This window comes from Equus asinus, chromosome 5, assembly GCF_041296235.1.
Source record: "Equus asinus isolate D_3611 breed Donkey chromosome 5, EquAss-T2T_v2, whole genome shotgun sequence".
Lineage (NCBI taxonomy): Eukaryota > Metazoa > Chordata > Mammalia > Perissodactyla > Equidae > Equus > Equus asinus.
The window spans coordinates 15,483,086-15,504,226 of record NC_091794.1 but is presented as its reverse complement, the minus strand read 5'-3'; the positions used below and the strand labels follow the sequence as shown (position 1 = coordinate 15,504,226).

General features: G+C 38.5%; 1 protein-coding gene across 1 annotated transcript in view; it reads left to right on the top strand.

Annotated features, from left to right (window-relative positions):
• Positions 1–21,141, top strand: part of CFAP44 (cilia and flagella associated protein 44) — a 105,159-nt gene that overhangs the window by 80,280 nt on the left and 3,738 nt on the right. The window contains exons 27-34 of the mRNA XM_044771585.2: positions 461–664; positions 1,639–1,834; positions 9,535–9,645; positions 11,143–11,273; positions 12,332–12,448; positions 13,603–13,804; positions 17,701–17,861; positions 19,001–19,135. Of these exons, the coding sequence (XP_044627520.1) occupies positions 461–664; positions 1,639–1,834; positions 9,535–9,645; positions 11,143–11,273; positions 12,332–12,448; positions 13,603–13,804; positions 17,701–17,861; positions 19,001–19,135 (1,257 nt within the window). The remainder of the gene's footprint in view (positions 1–460; positions 665–1,638; positions 1,835–9,534; positions 9,646–11,142; positions 11,274–12,331; positions 12,449–13,602; positions 13,805–17,700; positions 17,862–19,000; positions 19,136–21,141) is intronic.

The window sequence follows — 21,141 nt, the reverse complement described above, 5'->3', positions numbered from 1 at the left end:
CAAAATATTTACTGTCCTGTAGGTTTGAAAATTTTCAAAATAAGTCGAGGGACATATTTCTTTCATGCTTACTGTATGAAAGGTGATGGAGAGAGACTGTGGGGCTAGAGTGGAGACAGGTGTCAACACTACCCACAAGTTGCTCAGAGTCTCAGGTTTAAATCATACAGCAGAGCACGACAGGCCTTGGTGATCCATGGCTTAGTCAGTGGTGAAGAAATAGCTGGAAGGACTGTAGTTATGGAATTCCTATCACTTAATAAAATTAATTTATATAAATTTAATCTTAGGTGAATTGATTTATATGACTACACACACACTCCCATGTAATTCTCCATCCTTAATAAGGGCGTAATGAGAAAATCTTTTACTCAAACAAATTAGTATTGTTAGATACTTTAATAAATGCATTTACCTGTTCTTAACTTCTGACATACCCTCCAATCTTTTTCCCTCCCAGATCAAAGAACTGATTGTCACTTTCGATGCGGAACTCCGTCTCCTGAGACATCAGAAACTGAAACTAGATACTCAGATGAAATTATCTGACCTGCACCATGTCACATTATTTCAAGAAATCCTTCTCCTCAAGAATTTTGAAAAACAGGAGAACATACTTCAAGAGCGTGTTAATTCGTTAGACAAGGAGGAACAGGACTTGCAGGTATGAGGGGCGGGAGAACGCGAGCTGGCCGCGCCCTTAGTCACGGAGGGGGAGGGGACATGCTGCTGCTTTTCTTTCTCCCTTTTCTCACCTTAATTCCCCCCTCTTCATGTCCTCATCTTCTCTCCCTCCACCTTCTGCCTGTTCTTCCTGCTTGCTCTCTGTTTTAGTAACCTTGGTCAGAGAGAAGTGAATCAATTTTTTTTTTAGTGAATTTGATATTGTGTAAAATAAGAGAACAAAATTTTCAAAAATGAACCTTATATTTAGTTTATCTATTGACTTGAAAAGTGTATATTTTTCTTGTCACTAGCTATCAAATGAAGTTAAGTTTTGATGTGTTTTATTTGTTATCCTTACAAACATTATTTGGAAAAGAAGGTGAGTTTCTCAAATATAGCCAGTTTCAGAGTAATATATAATTGAATGTCATAGGAAATTGTCTCCTACATATGTTAAATTTAAAGAGATTATATGAATTATATGAATTAAATTTAAAGAGATGAATCTATCTTTGTTTTAAAGGAAGAAAGATTCTATTAAATAGATATTATATACTGAATAGTGACATCATTTTTTATGTATATCAGCTTCACTAAGAGATGAGGTGTCTTTTTGTTTTAGTTACCATATATTGATATAAAAAAAACCCTTTGTTTTTAAGACCACACATACAAAAATATTAGCTGACATCCACATATCAGTAAAAATTTCAATTTAATTTAAATTTTTTGAGGAAGCTAAAAGTTAAAAAGCTGATCTTATCTGATTCTGAACTTAACTGATTTTTACAAAAGAATCATAAAATTTTAACCAGATAAATGGATGGCTATGCAAACACCAGAGATGTCAACTTCTGTTAAGAAGCTTTAAAAAATATTCGTAGATTATAACCTTACGTTGTAATGTACATTGTTCTCTAAACCTGGCTTATCAGAAATATTTATCCTTTGTTCTTGTTTTTGTTCATTCAGTGGAAAATAAATGAAACTCTTAAAGAGATGGAAGAGAAAAAGAATGAAGTCACCAGGCTTCAGGACCAAGAAAAGGCACTCTATGCTGGTTTCCAAGCAGCCCTTGGAGAAAACAATAAATTTGCTAACTTCCTCATGAAGGTCCTGAAGAAAAGGATTAAGCGGTCGAAGAAAAAGGAAGTTGAAGGAGATGCTGGTTTGTATCTTTCTTACATATGATCTTATTTTTTCTCATTAGCATGAAATAGAGAAATAACTAAGGGACATATTAGACACTTTCTTCCCCCTACAACATAGACAGTGTAGAGCCCTGTGGAGTTAAAGAGACAATAGAAACCTTTAGGCCTCTAACCAGTTGGACATAATTTGTGTGTGTTTGTATCTGCTGTGAGATAGCATATCGTAGTCTCTGTGACCAGGCGCATCTTTTCACGTGTTTATCACCTGTATATCGTCTTCAGTAAAATCTCTCTTCGCGTCTTTTGCCCATGTTTGAATACGATCGTTTGCTTTTGTATTGCGTTTTGAGAGTTCTGTCCTGTGTCAGATATATGGTTTGCAGATATTTTCTCCCAGCCTGTAGCTTGTCTGTTTGTTTCCTTACAGGGTCTTCCACAGAGCCATAGTTGCTAATTTTGTTGTTGTCCAATTTGTCGGTTTTTCTTTTGATGGCTCTTTTTTTGGTGTCAAGCCTAAGAACTCTTTGCCCATTTCTAGGTCCCAGAGATTTTCTATTTTTTTTTCTAAGAGTGTTGTAGTTTTACATTTTACATTGAAGTCTGTGATCCCTTTGGAGTCCATTTTTGTAGAAGGTCTGAGACTTAGGTCAAGGTTCTCTTTCTCCTCCTGTGAATGTCCAGTTGTTCTCGCACCATTTGTTGAAAAGGCTGTTTCCCTTCCATTGAATTGCTTTCGGTCTTTGTCAAAAATTATTTGGGCCTATTTGTGGGGCTCTATTTCTGGGTTCTCTGTTCTGTTCTATGAATCTCTGCACTGCTCTCTCCACCAACATTGCAGTCTGGATTAGCTACTGAGTACTGAATTCAGACTAATTCCTCCTACTTTATTCTTCTTTTTCAAAATTCTTTTAGCTATTCTAGTTCCTTTATATTTCCATACATTAGAATTTTTTTATATCTACAAATATTTGTGGCAATTTTTATAGTAATTGTGTGAAACTTTATCAATTTGGAGAGAATTGGCATCTTTGCTGTGTTGAATCTTCTGCTGCATGAGCACAGTATGCTTTTATTTAGATCTTTGATTTCTGTCATCAGCATTGTGTAGTTTTCAACATATAATTCTTGTTCATATTTTGTCAGATTTACACTTAAGTATTTACTTTTTTGTGAGTGATTTTAAATGCTATTTTGTTTTTAATGTTGGTGTCCACATGTTCATACTAGTATATAGAAATACAATTGCTTTTTAGATATTTGTCTCATATGTTGTGACTTCACTTACTAGTTCTAGGAGTTTTTGATGGATTCCCTGGGAATTTCTACATAGACAATAATTTCATCTGCAAATAGGGGCGGTTTTGTTCCTTTCTTTCTGATGTGAATGCCAATTTCCTTTTCTTGCCTTGCACTGGTTAGAATATCCAGTACTATGTTGAAACAGAGGGCTGAGAGCTGACCTCTTTGCCTTATTCCCAATCTTAGGTGGGAAAGCATACAGTTTTTTACCATTAAGTATGCTCCCTGTAGGTGTTTCATAGATACTTTTCATGAGTTTTTCTCACAAATGGGTGTTGAATTTTGTCAGATGCTTTTCTGCATTGATTGATGATTATGTGATTTTTAATATGGTGGGTTGTATTGGCTGATTACTGATTATCGATCCAGACTTGCACACCTGAAATATTCTTGCCTTGGTATGGTATAAAATTCTTTTTATATACTGCTGTATTCTATTTGCTAATATTTTATTGAGAAATTTTGTGTCTATATTCATGAGGATCATTGGTCTGTAGCTTTCTTTTTTTGTACTGTCTTTTTCTGGTTTCAGTATCAGAATAATACTAGCTTCAAAATATAAATTAGGAAGTCATCTCTCCTTTTTGATTTTTCCGGAAGATATTGTGTAGAATTGATGGTAATTCTTTAAGTGTTTGGTAGAGTTCTGCAGTGAAATTATTTGGACCAGTAGATTTCTTGAGAAGAGTTTTAAAATTATAAATTTGATGTTCTTAATAGTTATAGAACTATTCAAATTATGTATTTTATATTGAGTGAGTTGTGGTAGTTTGCATTGTTTGTAGAATTCGTCTATTTTGTCCAAGATGCCAAATTTATGTGCATCGAGATGTTCATTGTATTTTCTTGTTATCTTTTTAACATCTGCAGTGTCTGTAGTAATGTCACCTGGTGCATTCTTGATATTTGTAACTTCGTTCTTTTCTTTCTATTCTATTTTCAGTCTTGCTAGAGCTTTGTCAATTTAATTGATCATTTCAAGAAGAAGCCAGTTCTTTTTGCAAGTGATTTTCTCTATTGTTTTTCTGCTTTCGATTTTATTGATTTCTGCCCTTTACTATTGCCTTCCTTCTGTTTTGCACTTCTGTTTTTAGGTTTTGAGCTGGGAACTTAAATTATTGATTTGAGACTTTTCCTCTTTTCTAATTTAGTACTATAAATTTTTCTCTCAAAATTTTAGAAAGTTGCATTTTCATTTTCACTCAGGTCAATGTGGTTTTAAGATTTATATTGAGACTGCTTCTGGGTCTCATGGATTATACAGAAGTGTGTTGTTTAGGTCCAAGTGTCCTGAGATCTTCCTGTTAGCTTTCTCTCATTGATTTCTAGTTTGATTCCGTTGTGGTCAGAGAACGTACTAGGTATGATTTCAATTCTTTTATAGGTGAGATTTGTTTTATGGTCTAACGTATGGTCTATCTTGGTATATGTTCTGTGGGGCACTTGCCAACAATGTGTATTCTGCTGTTTTGGGTGAAGTGTTCTATTACTATCAGTTAGCTCCTGTCTGTTGTTGGCGCTGTTCAGGTGTCCTGTGTCTTTGCTAATTTTCTGTACTGTAGTTCTTCCATCAAATGTTGAGAGAGAGGGGGTTGAAGGCTCCAGATAGAATCATGGATTTGTCTATTTATCCTTTCATTTTCTTCAGTTTTTGCTTCACATATTTTGCAGCTGTGTTGTTTTATGCGTACTCATTTGGGATTGCTGTGTCTTCTTGGTAAACTGACACTTTTATCATTATATAGGGTCTCTCTCTGTCTCAGGTAATTTTCTGGGCTCTGAAGTCTACTTTATCTGACATTAATAGAGCTATTCCTGCTTTGCTTTGATTAATATTTGCCTGATTTCTCTTTTCCCTCCTTTTACTTTCAACTTGACTATATCATATTAGAAGTGAATTTCTTGTAGACAGCATATGGTTAAATAATGTTTTTCATCCGCTCTCTTTTAATGGGTGTATTTAAAGCATTTATGTTTGATATATTAGAATATTAGGACTGAGGTCTGCCATTTTTTTCATTTGTTGTTATCCTTCCTGTTTCCTGTCTTTTTTCTTTTTCATACCTTCCTGTTGGTTACTTGAACATTTTTTAAAATTCCACTTTAATTTTCTGTAGTGTTTTTGAGTGTATCTCTTTGTACAACTTTTTTAGTGGTTGCTCTCTATATTACATTTTGTATACATAATTTATCCCAGTCCACCAGTGTCATCATTTTACCAGTATAAGTAGGAAATCCTTACCTACTTTAACATCCTTTTATCTCTCCCATTTATAATATAATTGTTTTGAGTGTTTCCTCTGAATACATCTAGAGCTACATCAGATGTTGATATAATTTTTGATTCAATCAGCAAACTTAATTTAAACACTTGGAGGAGGAAAGCCTTTGTATTTACCCATAGTTTTGCTTACCACGTTCTTTCCTCCTTCCTGATGTTCCAAGGTTCCTTTAAAAAAAAATTCCCTTCTGTTTAGGGAATTTCCTTTATCCATTCTTTTAGGATAGGTATACTAGTGGCAAATTTTCTTATTTTTTCTTAATCTGAGAATGTCTTAATTTCCCCTCTATTTCTGAAAGACATTTTCACTGGGTATAGGATTCTAGGTTGATATTTCTTTTCTTTCAGCACTTGAAATACATTGTGCCACCTCCTCTGGCCTCCATGGTTTCTGATGAGAAACTCTCTGATATTTAAATTGTTTATCCCCTGTAGGTAAAGTATCACTTTTCTGTCACTACCTTCAAGATTTTTTCTGTCTTTAGTGTTCAGAAGTTTGACTGTGATGTGTCTTGGTGTATATTTCTTTGAGTTTATCCTGTTTAGAGTTCACTAAACTTCTTTAGCCTGTAAGTTGATGTCTTTTTCCAAATTTGAAAAGTTTTCAGCCATTATTTCTTCAAGTACTTTTAAATACTCCCTCTTTTTTAACCCCTTCTGGGACTCTGGTGGCGTGAATTTTAGGTCTTTTGTTATAGTCCCTTAGGTCCCTGAGGCTCTAGGGTGTGGGGTTTGTTTGCTTGTTTTTCAGTCTGTTTTCTTTCTGTTGGTCAAATTGGCTAATTTCTATTGTTCTCTCTTCAAGTTCACTTATTCTTTTCTCTGTCCCTTCTATTCAGCTTTTGAGCCTACCCATTCAGTTTTTATTCTAGTTACTGTATTTTTCAGTTCTAAAATTTCCATTTAGTTCTTTTTTTTTTTTTTAAAGACACCTGAGTTAACAACTGTCGCCAATCTTCTTTTTTTTTTCCCCTGCTTTATTTTCTCCCCAAATCCCTCCAGCACATAGTTGTGGGTCCTTCTAGTTGTGGCATGTGGGATACCACCTCAACATGGCCTAATGAGCAGTGCCATGTCTGCGCCCAGGATCCAAACCCTGAGCTGCCGAAGCGGAGCGCACGAATGTAACCACTTGGCCACAGGGCTGGCCCCCTCCATTTAGTTCTTTTATAACTTTTTTTTTTTTAGCTGAGACTTTTTATTTCTTTGCTGAGGCTTTGTATTTTTTCATTTGCTTAAAGTGTCTTCATAATTGCTCATTTTTTCATGGCTTTTTTATGAAGCCTTTTTTCATGAAGCCTTTTTTTCATGGCTGTTTTAAATGCTTCGTCAGATAATTCTAACATTTCCGTCATCATAGTGTTGATATTTATTGGTTGTCTCTTCTCATTCAGTTGGAGATCTTCCTGGTTCTTGATGTGATGAGTCACCTGCAATTGAAACCTGGAAACTTTCACATTGCGTTATAAGACTGTATCCTATTTAAATCTTCTGTTTTACTTGGCTTTCTCTAACACCACTCTGCCAGAGAAAGGGATGGGTGCCCACTCCTTACTGCCAGGTAGAGGTATTCAACCTTCGCTGTCACCCAAGGTGGGAGTGGATCTCCTTGTTATTGCTATGTGTGGATGGGAGTTCCAGCTCCCCTGCATAGTCTCTACTGACAACATGGTAGTGGTGGCCTTGGTACCTCTGGGCAAAGGTGAAAGTTCTGACTCTCTACTAGGGTTCTTCTGACACCACCTCTCTGGGGAGGTGGAAGGGAACCTTGTTACTGCCAGGTGAGAGTGGAAGTCCGGGCTACCCATTTAGCCTCCACAGACACCTTGGTTGAGGCAGGGAGAGCTGGTTACCAGCCAGCAGGAGTAAATGTCCTAGTTCCTCACTTGGTCTTCTCTGGCACCATCCTGGTGGGAATGTAGGGGTGCCTCATCACAGCTTTGCAATGGTGGACGTCTTGCTCCTCCTTTGGCCTTTGCTGATATGAGTGGATATAATATCACAGTTTTTTCCTGTGGTGTTTGGTTGTGTAAATAAGTGAAAAGCAATAGGATATATTGGAGTATATGAGGAAGCCATTTGGTTTAAATCTTATTTGGCTTGACCTTGTTTTTACAAAAGGGCCTGATGTGGCCTCATGAGCGTGTGTTGTTCATCTGCTTTAAACATTACAATATCTCAAAGACGAGAATGATGCCCTTAAAGATAGGGAGGTAGCTTCCCCACCATATTGGCATTTCCTTAAGGATAAGCATCTCTCCCTGGAAACTAAGGATTAATTACTGACCTGCTATGCTCACCTTGTGACCACTGACCCACTGGCCACTGAGCTGCTGTGCCAGCTAAGCATCTCATGACAGTAGTAAAAGAGATATTCCTGTCATATGTGATGTATGCTCTTTGTTCCAAGATGGTATATAACCACTCTGTACGCCCCACTTCTTTCATGCCCTTCCTTCTTTGGGGAAAGAGGGCCCCAGGCTATAGTCCTCAGAACTGGCTCATAATAAACTCACCCCAAATTTAGATTTATAGATTGATTATGGATTATTTGCTTCGACAGTTGGAATATTGTCTAAAAGTTTTCTCTTGCTACACTGCTTCTTTCCTAGTAGTTTGGCTAGAAAAGCAGGCTCTTGTTGGACCTTTTCATATCTGTACCTGTTGGTGGTTCCAGATCACTGACTTATTCATCTCCACGTCTGAGATATATGAGTCAAAAAGAATACCCAAGGAACTCTCCACAGTGTGGTTCCTTGGGTTCTTAGGTGCATAGTATATCTGCCTCCATCTTCCACTTTTCAGAGTCTTCTTATATTTGTTTTACACATAACGTCCAGAGTTTTTAGCTACGTTTGTTGGGAGGAATAGCGAAAAGTAGATCTACCCCATCTTCCTGAAAGCAGAAGACTGTGTAAGAATTTTGAAGTCTAATTTTAAACTTTGCTGATTTATTTCATAAACCACTGTACAGATCGCTTAAAGTAATTTTAAGAGAGATCTTAAATTTAAGAAATCTTCTAGAGAGTATGAAGTCCAGCTCTTATTGCTAAATTGATTTTCCATAAAATAGAAATTGCCAATTGGTGATCCATGGTTTATAGATAACCTTAAGGTGTTTTACAAGGAAATAGGGCAGAATTAGGTGGGGGAGGTCCACAATCCCTTATCCAAAACTCTTGGGGGGCGGATGTGTTTTTAGTATTCAAAAATTTTTATATTTTATAAAAGACATTGCATATGACATTGTTAAAGAAAATAATTATTCATGACATTTGTTAAAGAACAACAAGGCAGACTTTACTCAGGGGGACTACTACAATGAGATTTTGTAGTAGGGAGAGGGGTCAGCTCAACTCTGAATACAACAAGGACAAGTGGAGATTCATAGCCAAGGAGCAGGGTGGGGGTCAGCGGGTGGAAAATTACTAAGAGGTGATTCTTTGCTAAACTGATCTACAGGATTCTTGCTGAAGGTAGGCCAGAGTGATAAGACATTGAGGCTAGGGAATAAAGAATTTAATCAGATATCAAGTGTGGGGGCTTTTTACTAAACCAACTCAGCAGTATTCTTGCTAACGCAGGACTAAATGGGCCAAGGACAGGGGCCAAGGACAGAGCCCAAGGTCAGGGACTAGTCAGAAAGGACTCAAAGGAGCCTGACTCAAGTTTGGTCAAAAGAGAGTCTGTCAACTAACATCCATAGGAGGATTTGGTGCAGGATCTCTAAATCAAGCATCTTAACACTTCTGCAACAGGACATGCATATTCACGCTAAGCTTTCTTCAGGTGAGATAAGTTATGAAAATCTCCTCTGTTTTCAGAGCACTACGATTCAGGAACTGTGGGCCTGTGTAACCAGGCGTGTGTTAGGTGGGTCACAGTATAAGCAGCTTAGTCTCAACCCTCTCTGACTGAATGCATTGAGATTAATTGCACATCCTTCTGCAGGCATTTGAGTTTGTGGTCTCTGTGACCTTAACCATTTTAAACTCTTCTAAACATATTATTTTCCTGCTTTATCTTTGTTCTCTTCCTAGTGACCAACTCATTGAAAAATACTTTATTTTAAAAATCTGAGATTTAGCTCAATGCAGGAACTTCTCTGCTTATTAACAATTTTTCTTCTCTCCTTAGATGAAGATGAAGATAGTGATGAATCAAGTGAGGAAGAGTCCAGCTTGGAGAGTGATGAGGATGAGTCTGGATCTGAAGATGAGGTTTTTGATGATTCTATCTGCCCAACAAGTAAGTTGGTTAAAACCATGTGTTCTCTGTGAAGTGTGACTATGGATTGACAGTCCCAAGAAGGTTCTTTTTCTGGTTTCTCAATTGTCTCATAATAAAATTTAAAGAAAGGATAATTTAAGATGTAGGCAGCATAGTCTAATGAATACTTTTTGGGGCTCTCTGGGTGATTTATATTCTCTTCCCTTAGGCAACCATTTGTAAGTGACAAATTAATCTTCAGATAGTTTATAGTTGATTGAGTCATAAATTATACAGCATTTCATTTTATGGAGAAATAGAAGATTGTTTTTTATATATATAGTTAAATTTTTTTTTTTACAGAGCTCTTCCTTTTTGAAAAACCCATTCAGATTTTTCACATTTCAGATCTGTTTTGTAAGAGCAATTTGTGCTAGTTTCCGAGAGATGCTTGACAACTTGTATTCACTGTTTTCTCTGTTGAAACCAGAAAGAAGCAGTCAGACCAATATTCTTACAGTCCCAATAGATGAATGATTCTGTAGGAAAAAACCAATTTCTTCTTGGTCTAAAATTTGTTTTTCTAGACATTTCTTGTAAATTTTAAATCAAATTTTAAGTTTAATTTCAAATAACATTTAAATTTTGTTTGGGGTTTTTTTTTTTTGTGAGGAGGATTGGCCCTGAGCTAACAACTGTTGCCAACCTTCCTCGTTTTGCTTGAGGAAGATTGTCACTGAGCTAACATCTGTGCCTATCTTCCTCCATTTTATGTGGGGTGCTGCCACAGTGTGGCTTGACGAGCAGTGCTAGGTCCACACCTGGGATCCAAACCCACAAATCCTGGCCCACCGAAGTGGAGCACACAAACTTAACCACTACACCACCAAGCCAGCCCCTAAATCTTGTTTTGATGTTGAAAATAAGAATCTTCTTAAAATTATAATATTTATGAGTGGAAGAGAGCTGAATCTTGTAATGCAACTTGTTCTTTTCTAGCGGGATTACACGGCTTGAACAAAGTCTCCCTGTAGTTCAGCGGTAAAACTAGGGCAAGAACAAAGCTTCCTAAATTCCGTGGTGGTACTCTATCACATTTTCACACTCTCTATGTATTTCTCAGTGGATAAATGTGGCTATTAGTGTGAAATAGTGGAAATTAATAGAAGTGTACTTTCGTCCCATTCTGTCACGTATCAGCTAGGTGACCTCTCTGAGACTTAGAGTCCTCACCCATAAAATGGCACAATCATTTCTTCCTTGCAGGGCCTATGGGCCTTGAGTGAGATAACATACATAAAGAGCCTAGCACTGAGCCTGGCTCAGAGTACTGCTCAGAACATCAATACTAATTTCATAATTACTATCATAATTATTAGTAGTAGTAATAATTTCTAGCTAAAGCAATGGAGCCCTAAGTGTAGTAAAACCTTGCTAGAGTGAATCCACAAATGGAGGTGATTAATTCTGAAGATCCAAAGTCCACTACATTCCATAACAAATGGGGCTGCTTTTTCATTTTGACTGTCTTTTCAGATTGCGATACGGGTCTTTTTGAACTGGCCCTTCAACTTCGAGAGAAAAGGCTGGACATCGAAGAGGCCTTAGTTGAAGAAAAGAAAACTATCGATAACCTCAAAAAGGAATATGATACAATGTCCAAAAAAGTATGGTGGTCTGCCTTTCTCAGGTCTATTTACCCTTTCCCAGCATATGCTACACATCCTCTTAGCTATAATATGATATTGCCATTTCACAGCAATGACATAAATTAGGACTTCTCCGCAGAGAAGAAACATTTCAAATTTTTTTCTTTAAGCACAATTGTGGCAGGGGCTGTAGCTCTTTTGAAGATTGGACTTTCTCCATCTAAATTGTTAGTCCCCAAACTTATTTGGTTACGTACTTCTATAAGTAAAAAAACAGTAGAGCTAGTATCCCCACAATAAATGTATATTTATTTATAAGTTATATTCATGAACTATTGTACTAATATATTTTCTATATTATGAAATGTTCACAAAAACAGAAATTAAAAAGAATGAGATAAAAATAAATAGAAACTCTGACGTTTTCTTACTGCAACCAGTACATCATTTTGTTGACCCTCTGGGGTATGTGCATCCTGTATTGAAGACCAGTAAGCTAAACTTCTGTTATAATTATATTGACTAATTTCTGCCTTATCTGCTCATTTTCCCTCTTTGGTACTCTTTCCTAGGGCAACATCACTTAGCTTGATTCATATTCAAAAATATTTGTGATAGATTTCCTCTCCCCTTGCAAATAGGAAATGATTTGGAAAACCTTCAAGTTTTTTAGGAGGTGAAGAATGTGCTTTCAAAATACTGTAGTTAGTAGTTGTGTTGCTTTAAAGGGCTTTTTCCTTTAATTTATCGAGATCATTATGACCAAGTGAGGTTCCCACTGTCCTGACAACGACATGCCATGGAGAAAATAAAAGGGAGATGAGGACATGTCTTCTGAGCTCTCATTCCCTTTACAACTCTGGGGACATGGGAACAATTGAAAAGGTGATGTGGATCATGACTTAACGGGAAGAAGAGAATATACATTCCTGGGCTGCAAACTGGGGTCATCCATCACAGCCTGGCCAAGCAGATCCCTCTCAGGCTTTTACTTCCTCCCAAGATGCCCTCATTTACCACCGTGGGTAGGTGTTCATCAAATCTTTTCAACATGTCACACATGGGGCTTTCCACAGGTAAAAATTGTGGGGACTAATCTGAATGCAGCAGAGGAGGCCCTGGAGGCTTATCAGCGAGAGAAGCAGCAGCGGCTGAATGAACTGCTGGTTGTGATTCCGCTCAAGCTCCACCAGGTGATGGTCTGGAGAGGTTACCCCACCCCGTCTGAGCAGAAGAACCGCCACACACACAGGCTTTTCCAGAGGAAGAGTCTTGGGTCCCTAGTGGGGAGAAGTACGGTCCTTTGCTGAGAGTTGTACTTGTAGAATGACACCCCAACTTTTCCTTATGTGCTCTCAGATTGTTATAAAAGAATAACATCACAACGGTATTTCCCTGTGGCCCATTATCACTTTGAAAGTTGAATCATTTCACGTCTGGAGAAATGAGCCTATAACTTCAGAATGGAATAGCTTGGAGGTTGAAACATGAAAGCACACATGTAACTTTTTACACCATCTTTAAATAGACATGAATTAATGATGCAAGAATTATCTTCACTTAATCCCTACTTGCTAATGAGGGAGGTCAAGAAAAAAGGAAAATATTCTTTTTTTTTCTCTTTCTTTGTTCATTTGCACACTCTACTTGAATTACAACTTATATTAAAATGCAGAGATAGGGGCCAGCCCGGTGGCGCAGTGGTTAAGTGCACACGTTCCACTTCGGTGGCCTGTGGTTCGCTGGTTCGGATCCCGGGTGCGGACATGGCACTGCTTGGCAAGCCATGCTGTGGTAGGCGTGCCACATATAAAGTAGAGGAATATGGGCACAGATGTTAGCTCAGGGCCAGTCGTCCTCAGCAAAAAGAGGAGGATAGGCAGCAGTTAGCTCAGGGCTAATCTTCCTCAAAAACAAAAAAAACAAAAAAAACAGAGATACATCTCAATGAGAGAAAAGGCCCATCACATCCTATTTTGTCAGGCAAGGAGAGAAAGCTGTATTTTGGAAGAAAAGCCCTAGATCAGCCTTACATATATTTTGTACAACTGACCCAAACTGGTTTAGGTATCTGCGGCAATTTGCCTAATATGCTGTCCCTGAAATGTCTGTTCTGACGTTATGCAGTAGGTATCGGGCATGGTCTATGTGGAAAGGTTTGCTGTCCCCAGAGGGACAAAATGTGGCTTACTGTCTGAAGGTGACCTCCGCTTACCCTCCTCAGTGGTGAGAAAGATAGAAATCCAAAGGCAAGTGCCCTAAACCAGGGACAAAGGAGGAGGTGCTTCCCTAGTGCTTTCTGTGACCTTACATTTTGTTTGATCTTTGTTTCGTTTTGTTTTTGTAGATAGAGTATGTGGTATTTGGGGAAATACCTACCGATCTTTCTGGAACTTTGGTCTTTTCTAACCACTCCTTGGGACGGCTGCAAGAGCGAATTGTACAGCTCCAGGAGGAAAATTCAAAGCAGCAAAAACTTAACAAAGAATACCGGGAGAGGCGTAAACAGCTTATCCGAGAAAAGAGAGAGATGGCAAAAAATATAAACCGTGAGTAACAAAGCCCATAGGTTATCTAGTCATACTTACTGATAATAGGGGTCAAGTGACTCCAACTTTGAAAACAGTAAGTAATCACAGAATCAGGACCTCTGAGGAAGCAAGAACACCTTCACATCTTCCTACTTACTATCTCTCTACCTACCATTAAATGATCACTCTCCTATTTTAAAAGGATAATTGTTTTATCATAGGAGCTATTTCTCTGAAGTATAAAAGGTTTTATTTATAATAAAATATAGAATTGTATAATAATAACCCACATACCACTACCAAACTTAAGAAGTAAAACATTGATGATACAATTGAAGCCCCTTCTCTTTCTAATACTCCTCTACTATCTCCTTCCCCAGGACCAGGCACCAGGGGAGCACACACACAAATGTACTTATCCACACGTGCTATGTGAAACTACTTTGTGTGTTTTTCACTGTAATACTATATTATTCATATAACTTTGCAGTTTACTTTGTTAAGCCAGTTTTTCAGACTTATCTATATTGCTACAGATAATTTATTCATCTTGACTGCTACTACAGTATTCCATCGTAGGACTATAAAAGAACTTATTTCTTCATTCTCCCGTTGATGGATATTTAGGGTATTTCTAATTTTTCACGATTACAGATAATGTTACAGCAAAGCAAAACGTCTCCCTGTGCACACGTGTGAGAAGGTGAAGCCCAGGATGGGGTCCCAGGGTATGGGGGATGTGCATTTTCAGCTCACCTGGGTATTGCCAAGTTGCACCCCCCACCACCAAAGTGGTCGTACCATATCTTATCCCCCTGGCAGTGTGTGAGAATTGCCCTTGCTCCATATTCTCATCAACACTTGATACTGTTAGACTTTAATAGTTTTGCCAGCCTGGTGGATGTTAACTGGTATCTCACTGTGGTTTTTTTTATCCACGTTTCCTTAGTTCTGTGAGGCTGAGCATCTTCACATACATTTATTTGTGTTTCCTTTTCTGTAACTTGCCTGTTATATCCTTTGCCCATTTTTTACTTCTATTTTTTATTTGTTTTCTTATTGCCTTTACAGAGTGTTTTCCATATTCTGTCTGTCTTTGTGCATTAAATGCCCTTCAGATCTCTTCTAGTTTGGGGCTTGCCTTTTTGCCTTCTTTAGTGCCTCTTTTGGGGATAAATTTTAAATCTTACTATAATTCTATCCATTTTTTATGTTTGTGCATTGTGTGTGTCTTGATTAAGAAGTCCTTTCCTATTTTGAGGTCAAAAGGAGACTTTTCTATCGTTTCCTCTGCTAGCAGTATTCTTCACCTTTGCGTTTTTAATCCACCTGAAATTGAGATATGTAGTATAAGATGCATAGTATAAATATAATTATCTTTTAAAATACTTTTTGTAGGGACTTGGCCTGGTGGCATAGTGGTTAAGTTTGTGTGTTCCACTTCGGCAGCCCAGGGTTCACAGGTTCAGATCCCGGTCACAGACCTACATACCACTTATCAAGCCATGCTGTGGGGTGTCCCACATACAAAATAGAGGAAGGTTGGCACAGATGTTAGCTCAGTGACAATCTTCCTTACCAAAAAAAAGAAAAAATTGTAATATTTGATGTATGGAACATATGTATAAGTTATGAAATATTCCAGGTTTAATAACAATAATATTTCTAGTACTGTAGCATCTACCTTAATGCCAGAGAACTGTACACTTATAAACAATTAAAATGGCACATTTTATGTTATGTGTATTTTACCACAATTAAATAATAATTTTGTTTTTTTAAAAAAAGAAAAATTGAAAAAGGAAAAAAGTGGGAAGAATGTAGCGGTGAACCAGTCCAAGTTGCTTGGCTTTGTAGAGGCCATTTTCCCAGGAGTGCTGATGGTTCTGCCCTCACGGGTGGCTGGATTATAAAATTAAAAGTACACGTTAGGCCTCCATGTTTGAATAACGCCTGTCTGAGAGACAGCTTTCTGAGGTGAAAGCCTGGAGGCTCCAGGTCTCTCACATACTTCACATTCCTTTGGCTTCTGTAGGCTGTGAGTGTCGTTTAGATTTGGAAGTACTGTTCATCAAAACAAGGAGTAAACTAGTGTGAAAACAAGAAAAGAAGCTTGTTTCAATTTGAGTAAACTCTCAGGTTGAGAAAATGTGTGAAGATGAAATGAAGTTTTCAGATTTTTCGGAGTGTTCGCTGAAATAAAAAGAAAGAGTTCCATGTGGTAGAAGTTTTATTCAGTTCTTCTGCCACCCTAGCCCGTTTTCTGAAAGCAAGCTGTGAGGTGGTTAAAGACTGATGATTTCATAATTCTGAAGGTGAAACCAGGAGTGGGGTCCTTTCCTGTAACCCAGAGAAGAAAGGCTTAACAGTGATGGGGGAAACCACAGTTAGCTTCTCGTTGCCTTCCTCCGTCCCTAGACCTAGGGCAAGAAGAGTTCTCTCCATTCCAAGGAGGGAACAGCTTGTGGCCATGGGGAAGGACGGTGATGCATGTTCCAGAAGCCTCGATGTCTCCGGTGAACACTAGCTGGCCTAATCGAATCAGGAGAAGGGCATTAGGCTGGCTCCATGGCGGGAATGGCTAGGACTAGATTACATGTCTTAGTACATGAGGCTGTCATGGGAAAGGCCACCCCCTTACACAGGGCTGGCTGAGGGGAATCAAGGTTCTAAATGAGGGAGGCCAAGCAGGCAGCCACAGGCTAGCCACACATGTGCAAATAATCTAACCATGTTATATAAATCCATGTGGGCACCACTCACATAGAACAGAAATGAAGAGCCTCTCCCTGAATTATGCAAAATGGTAGCCATGCCAATTATATCATTATAATTCAACCATAACAATGATACCTGAATATAAATTTCTGCATTATGACAGAATTGTGTCATCCCGTTATACCTTAGGGCCTTCAGACTTCACATAGGGGACAGTCTGGTGACTGAGAAAGTCTTGTTACAAGATTACATTTTCTTGGGGACCTCAGATCCTGCAAATGGAATTTTCCCTAGGTGTTCTCATATTGAAGAAAGACAATAAACAAAAGTAAAATATGTTGCATTTTAGATGAAGGTAATTACTAAAAAGAAAAATTTTTAAGGGACTGGGAAAGAGAGTGCTGAGGTCCTTAGGAAGCTGGGAAGAGCTCCTTGGAGAGCTGACATACCTCCTAAGATGCGGTTCTCCCTGGTTAGAGGACGAGGACCTGCTCTTGGTTACATCTTCAGTATTGAGTGTGTTGGAAATGAGTCTTTCACCAGTCTCACAGCTTGCTTTCAGAAAGTGGGCTGTGTGGAGTGAACCATGTGGCTGTTTGGAGAAGAAAATTCCAGACATTGGGAACTGAGATGGGAGTGAGCCTGGAGTGTTTGAGAAGCAAAAGGGAGGCCAGCGTGTCTGGAGTTAATGAGGAAAGACATGGGAAAGGAGGTGGGAGAGATAACAGGGGCAGCACAGGACAGACCTGTAGGACCTTGTGAACCACTGCAAGGACTTTCATTTCTACTTGGAGAAAGATGGAAACTTCTTAAGTGCCTGCTCTATTCTTAACACTGGATGCTGTAGAGATCAGTAATTAAAAAAAAAACAACACAAAAACAGAAGCGTTCATAATCCAGTTGGGGCCCATTAACAGTCTGAGGAGAGGCACATCAGAGTGTGTAAGCCAGCTGGGAAAGATGAGTCTGTTTTACACAGGATTTTGAAGTAGATGAAAAGACGATACAGGAATGGGCATTTTAAGTGAGGAAAGTACACTAGCAGGTGAGAAGTCACAGGAAAAATCAACTGGTAACAAAATCTCTCACCATCATCTTGTAAAAGCTGTTCCTTAGAATGCTATTGTTATTGGTCTTGTTCGTTAATAACGATGGGAGACACTGAAGAGCCTAAGACAGTGACCGTCTTCTTTCAGAAATGGAAGAAACAGTCCGTCAACTCATGATCAGCAAGTTCGGCCGTGTGATAAACCTAGAAGCCCTTCAGACCCTTTCTGTGAACACCACACTCGAAGAACTAAAGATCAAAAAACTCCGAAAGGAGCTATCGAATGCAAAGGAAATGAAGATGTGGGAGGTACAGTGATCGCTGTTCACCTAGTTGGAGGGGCTCATCTCTTGGGGTGAAAGCACCAGCACTGGGGTTTGGGTTCCAGGGTGCTTGCAAATACGATGGCAAATGGCATGAAAGATCACCGAGATCCCACTTTGAGGTTTGCATTGGTGTATAAATGCTCTAACAGTGTTAGAGATGGAACCACTCTACTCTGAGGATCCTAATTGTATTATTCTATATAGCTTTTGCATGCTGTTACATTCTTAAAATTAGAAAACATTTTTAAGTAATAAATTTTAGAACAAGGTATGGACTATTTAGCTGGTAGGGTCTCAGAAGATGTTAATGCCTTGTTCCCAGAGCCAGGAGATGAGGCAGTACCCCAGTTAACAGCCTGATTCAAAGACAGGAGCTTTTACAAAGATTTTATAATCCCAGAAATAATTATTTCTCCAGCTTTCTATCTCATCTCTTCAGTAGAGAGGGAAGAAGTAGAGGTTCCTAGTGCAATCTCATCTCATCTTTGCTTATCCAAGATTTAGCATTTTACTGTGAAAATTACTTAGGTGTTCAAGTCAATGGGACTGGTCCTTATCAGGGAAATGCTGGAGATAATATGTGCAATCTAAAATAATTTTTTGGAGCAATAAGAGAACAAAGGAAAGCCACCACTAGCAGATGTCTGGCCGTTCAAGCCGGCTACCTTGGGGATCCTGGGCCAAGACTGGGGAAAAAGCAATACATGAAAGTTTGCTGCTTAAATTATCATTTTTTTAAGTAATGAATACCAGCACTCAATATGCATACTAATTTCATTCCTCAACAATGGAGTGATATCCATATCTATCTTATTTTTACCTCCTTTTATCCTTGAGCATACTTACATTCTTCTTATCTTTTCTTTAATCAAACCAGACCCAATGCAGCCACTTCTGGTTGCTTCTGATTATATTTTCCTATGTGCATATTGCACCATTCTCCTGATGGTTTTGGTCAAATCTGAACATGCATTTTTCTCTCTTTCTCTCTCATTCACTTAATGCATTTTGCATCTTCCTGCCGTGGTAGGAAAAGATTGGTTTTGGTCAAATCTGAACATGCATTTTTCTCTCTTTCTCTCTCATTCACTTAATGCATTTTGCATCTTCCTGCCCTGGTAGGAAAAGATTGCTCAAATGCGATGGGAACTGATGATGAAGACAAAAGAACACACTAAAAAGCTTCATCAGATGAATGATTTATGTATCGAAAAGAAGAAACTTGATTCTCGTTTGAATACACTACAGAACCAGCAGGTTTGTTCCTTTTCTTCAGACCCTTTATCAGAATTGGGGAGCTATTCACAAGAATATCAAGTGCTGGCATTTAAACAAACCTTGATCTTGAACCACTTCTGGCCCTCCTGGGTCCCTGAGGACATTGGGTTGATGGGAGCCACATTACAGTGAGCCTAGGGCACTAGCTCCATTGTATGCCTCTCGGATGCCATGAACTTGCATAAGTACTAATCTGTGGGGTTTGCCTTGGCCTTGGAGAGGTAAGGTTGTTTAGGTATAAATAATAACGCCAATCTACTCCCTGAATTTAATGTCAAACATCCATTTCCACTATCTTTATTTCATTTGACCTAAAGTAGTCATCTTAAATTTTGAGATCTTACATGTTTTCTTATTAAAATACTTAGTACTTTTTATGGCTTTCAACTTGCTCTTATATTTATTGAGCCTAACATAGTAGTATTTGATACATGGTATGTGGTCGATAATACTTATTTAATATAGGTTGACCCTATTCCAGCCTTGCCCTCTAGGAAACTAATACATATATGGCATATTCTAAACTATTATGTCATATTCTTACAATAGTTTCTGCAAAAATTCCCATTATTTCTCTTGGTTTTCTTTATGTTTTCTGTAAGCACCTGGAAATGGTCTAAGTCAGGAGTTCTCAAAGTGTGGTCCCCTGAAGAACAGCATAAGCATAACCTGGGCAACTTGTTAGAAATGCAAATTCTTGGCCCCATTCCAGATCTACCAAATCAGAAGCTCTTGGGGAGGGCCCAGCAAACTCCATTAACAAGCCTCTTGGGTGATTCTGCTGCATGCTAGAGTTTAAGGGTCACTGGTTTAAGCAAAACTCCAAAAGCAAGAAAGAATATGATTTATTCCATGGAGAATGAGTAAGAGGATTTGTAATTGGAGACTGAATATGAGAGGATTACCAGCATCTGAATATCAAGGGTCCTTTACCCACTGAAGAATTTTTGAGTGAAGAATCAAGGCAATGTCGAGAAGGTTAATGCCCAGAAAAATCTTCAGAGTATGTAGTCAGAAACATTTGTTGGCTTGATGTGCTTTGATAAGTCCAGATACATTGGAGAGAGAAGAGTTTGGAGATAGGTGATCAGTTGATGGGAAAGGAAATTAATAGTATATGTCTCTTTACATATATATCTTTACATAGTATACTTTATGGTGTATCTTTACATGTAGAGTCTCTTTACACAGGGTATCTCATTTAATCCTCAAAATACTAATTTCCCAAGCTCAGAGCAGTTAAGTAAGTTACTCATGTTCTCAGAGCTAATACACGGGGATGTTAGTTTTTAAACCAAAGCCAGTCTGCCTCCAAAGCTGACTCCATTGCTATTATTCTTATAACAATCTGGGCATGAATTGGGACGTAAATGGCAAGGATAAAAAAGAAAGTGTCAAAAGACATTTCAAATTAAGAATAGCCAAAATTTGTTTGGATATGGCAAGGAGAATGAGGGAAAAGTTAAGGTGACTTCAAAGTGACTGACAGGAGTGACTAGGCATGAGCTGGGTGCGGGCATTCAGCTACAAGTAACAAAACGGCCCACTGACAGAAGCTTAAACAAATAGAGGTCATTTTTCTCCCTTAACAAGAAGTCTGAAAGAGATGACTGAGGGCTTCTGGTTCAGTGGGTCCATAATGTCAGCACCAGTATCTGTGATTTCCTTAGTGATTATTTGAAGTTCCTTCAAAATCATGAGATGGCTGCCTCAGCTCTACATTTCACATCCGTATGCCAGCCACTTCTGTCCCTTTCATTAAGAAAGCAAAAGTTTTCTGCTTACATCCACTTAGCCACTACTGGCTGGAGGAGAAACTGGGTAAGGTTAGTGTTTAGCTTTCACAGCCTCCAAAGTGAAGGTGGGCAAGGGAGGAGAGGCAGAAGTATTGGGCAATGGTCGCCCCTACTGATTATGAGAATCTGCCATAGTAAGTGGGGGTCGTGGACAAAGTCATGGACTGTTGGCTTCAGGTCACCTGGTTC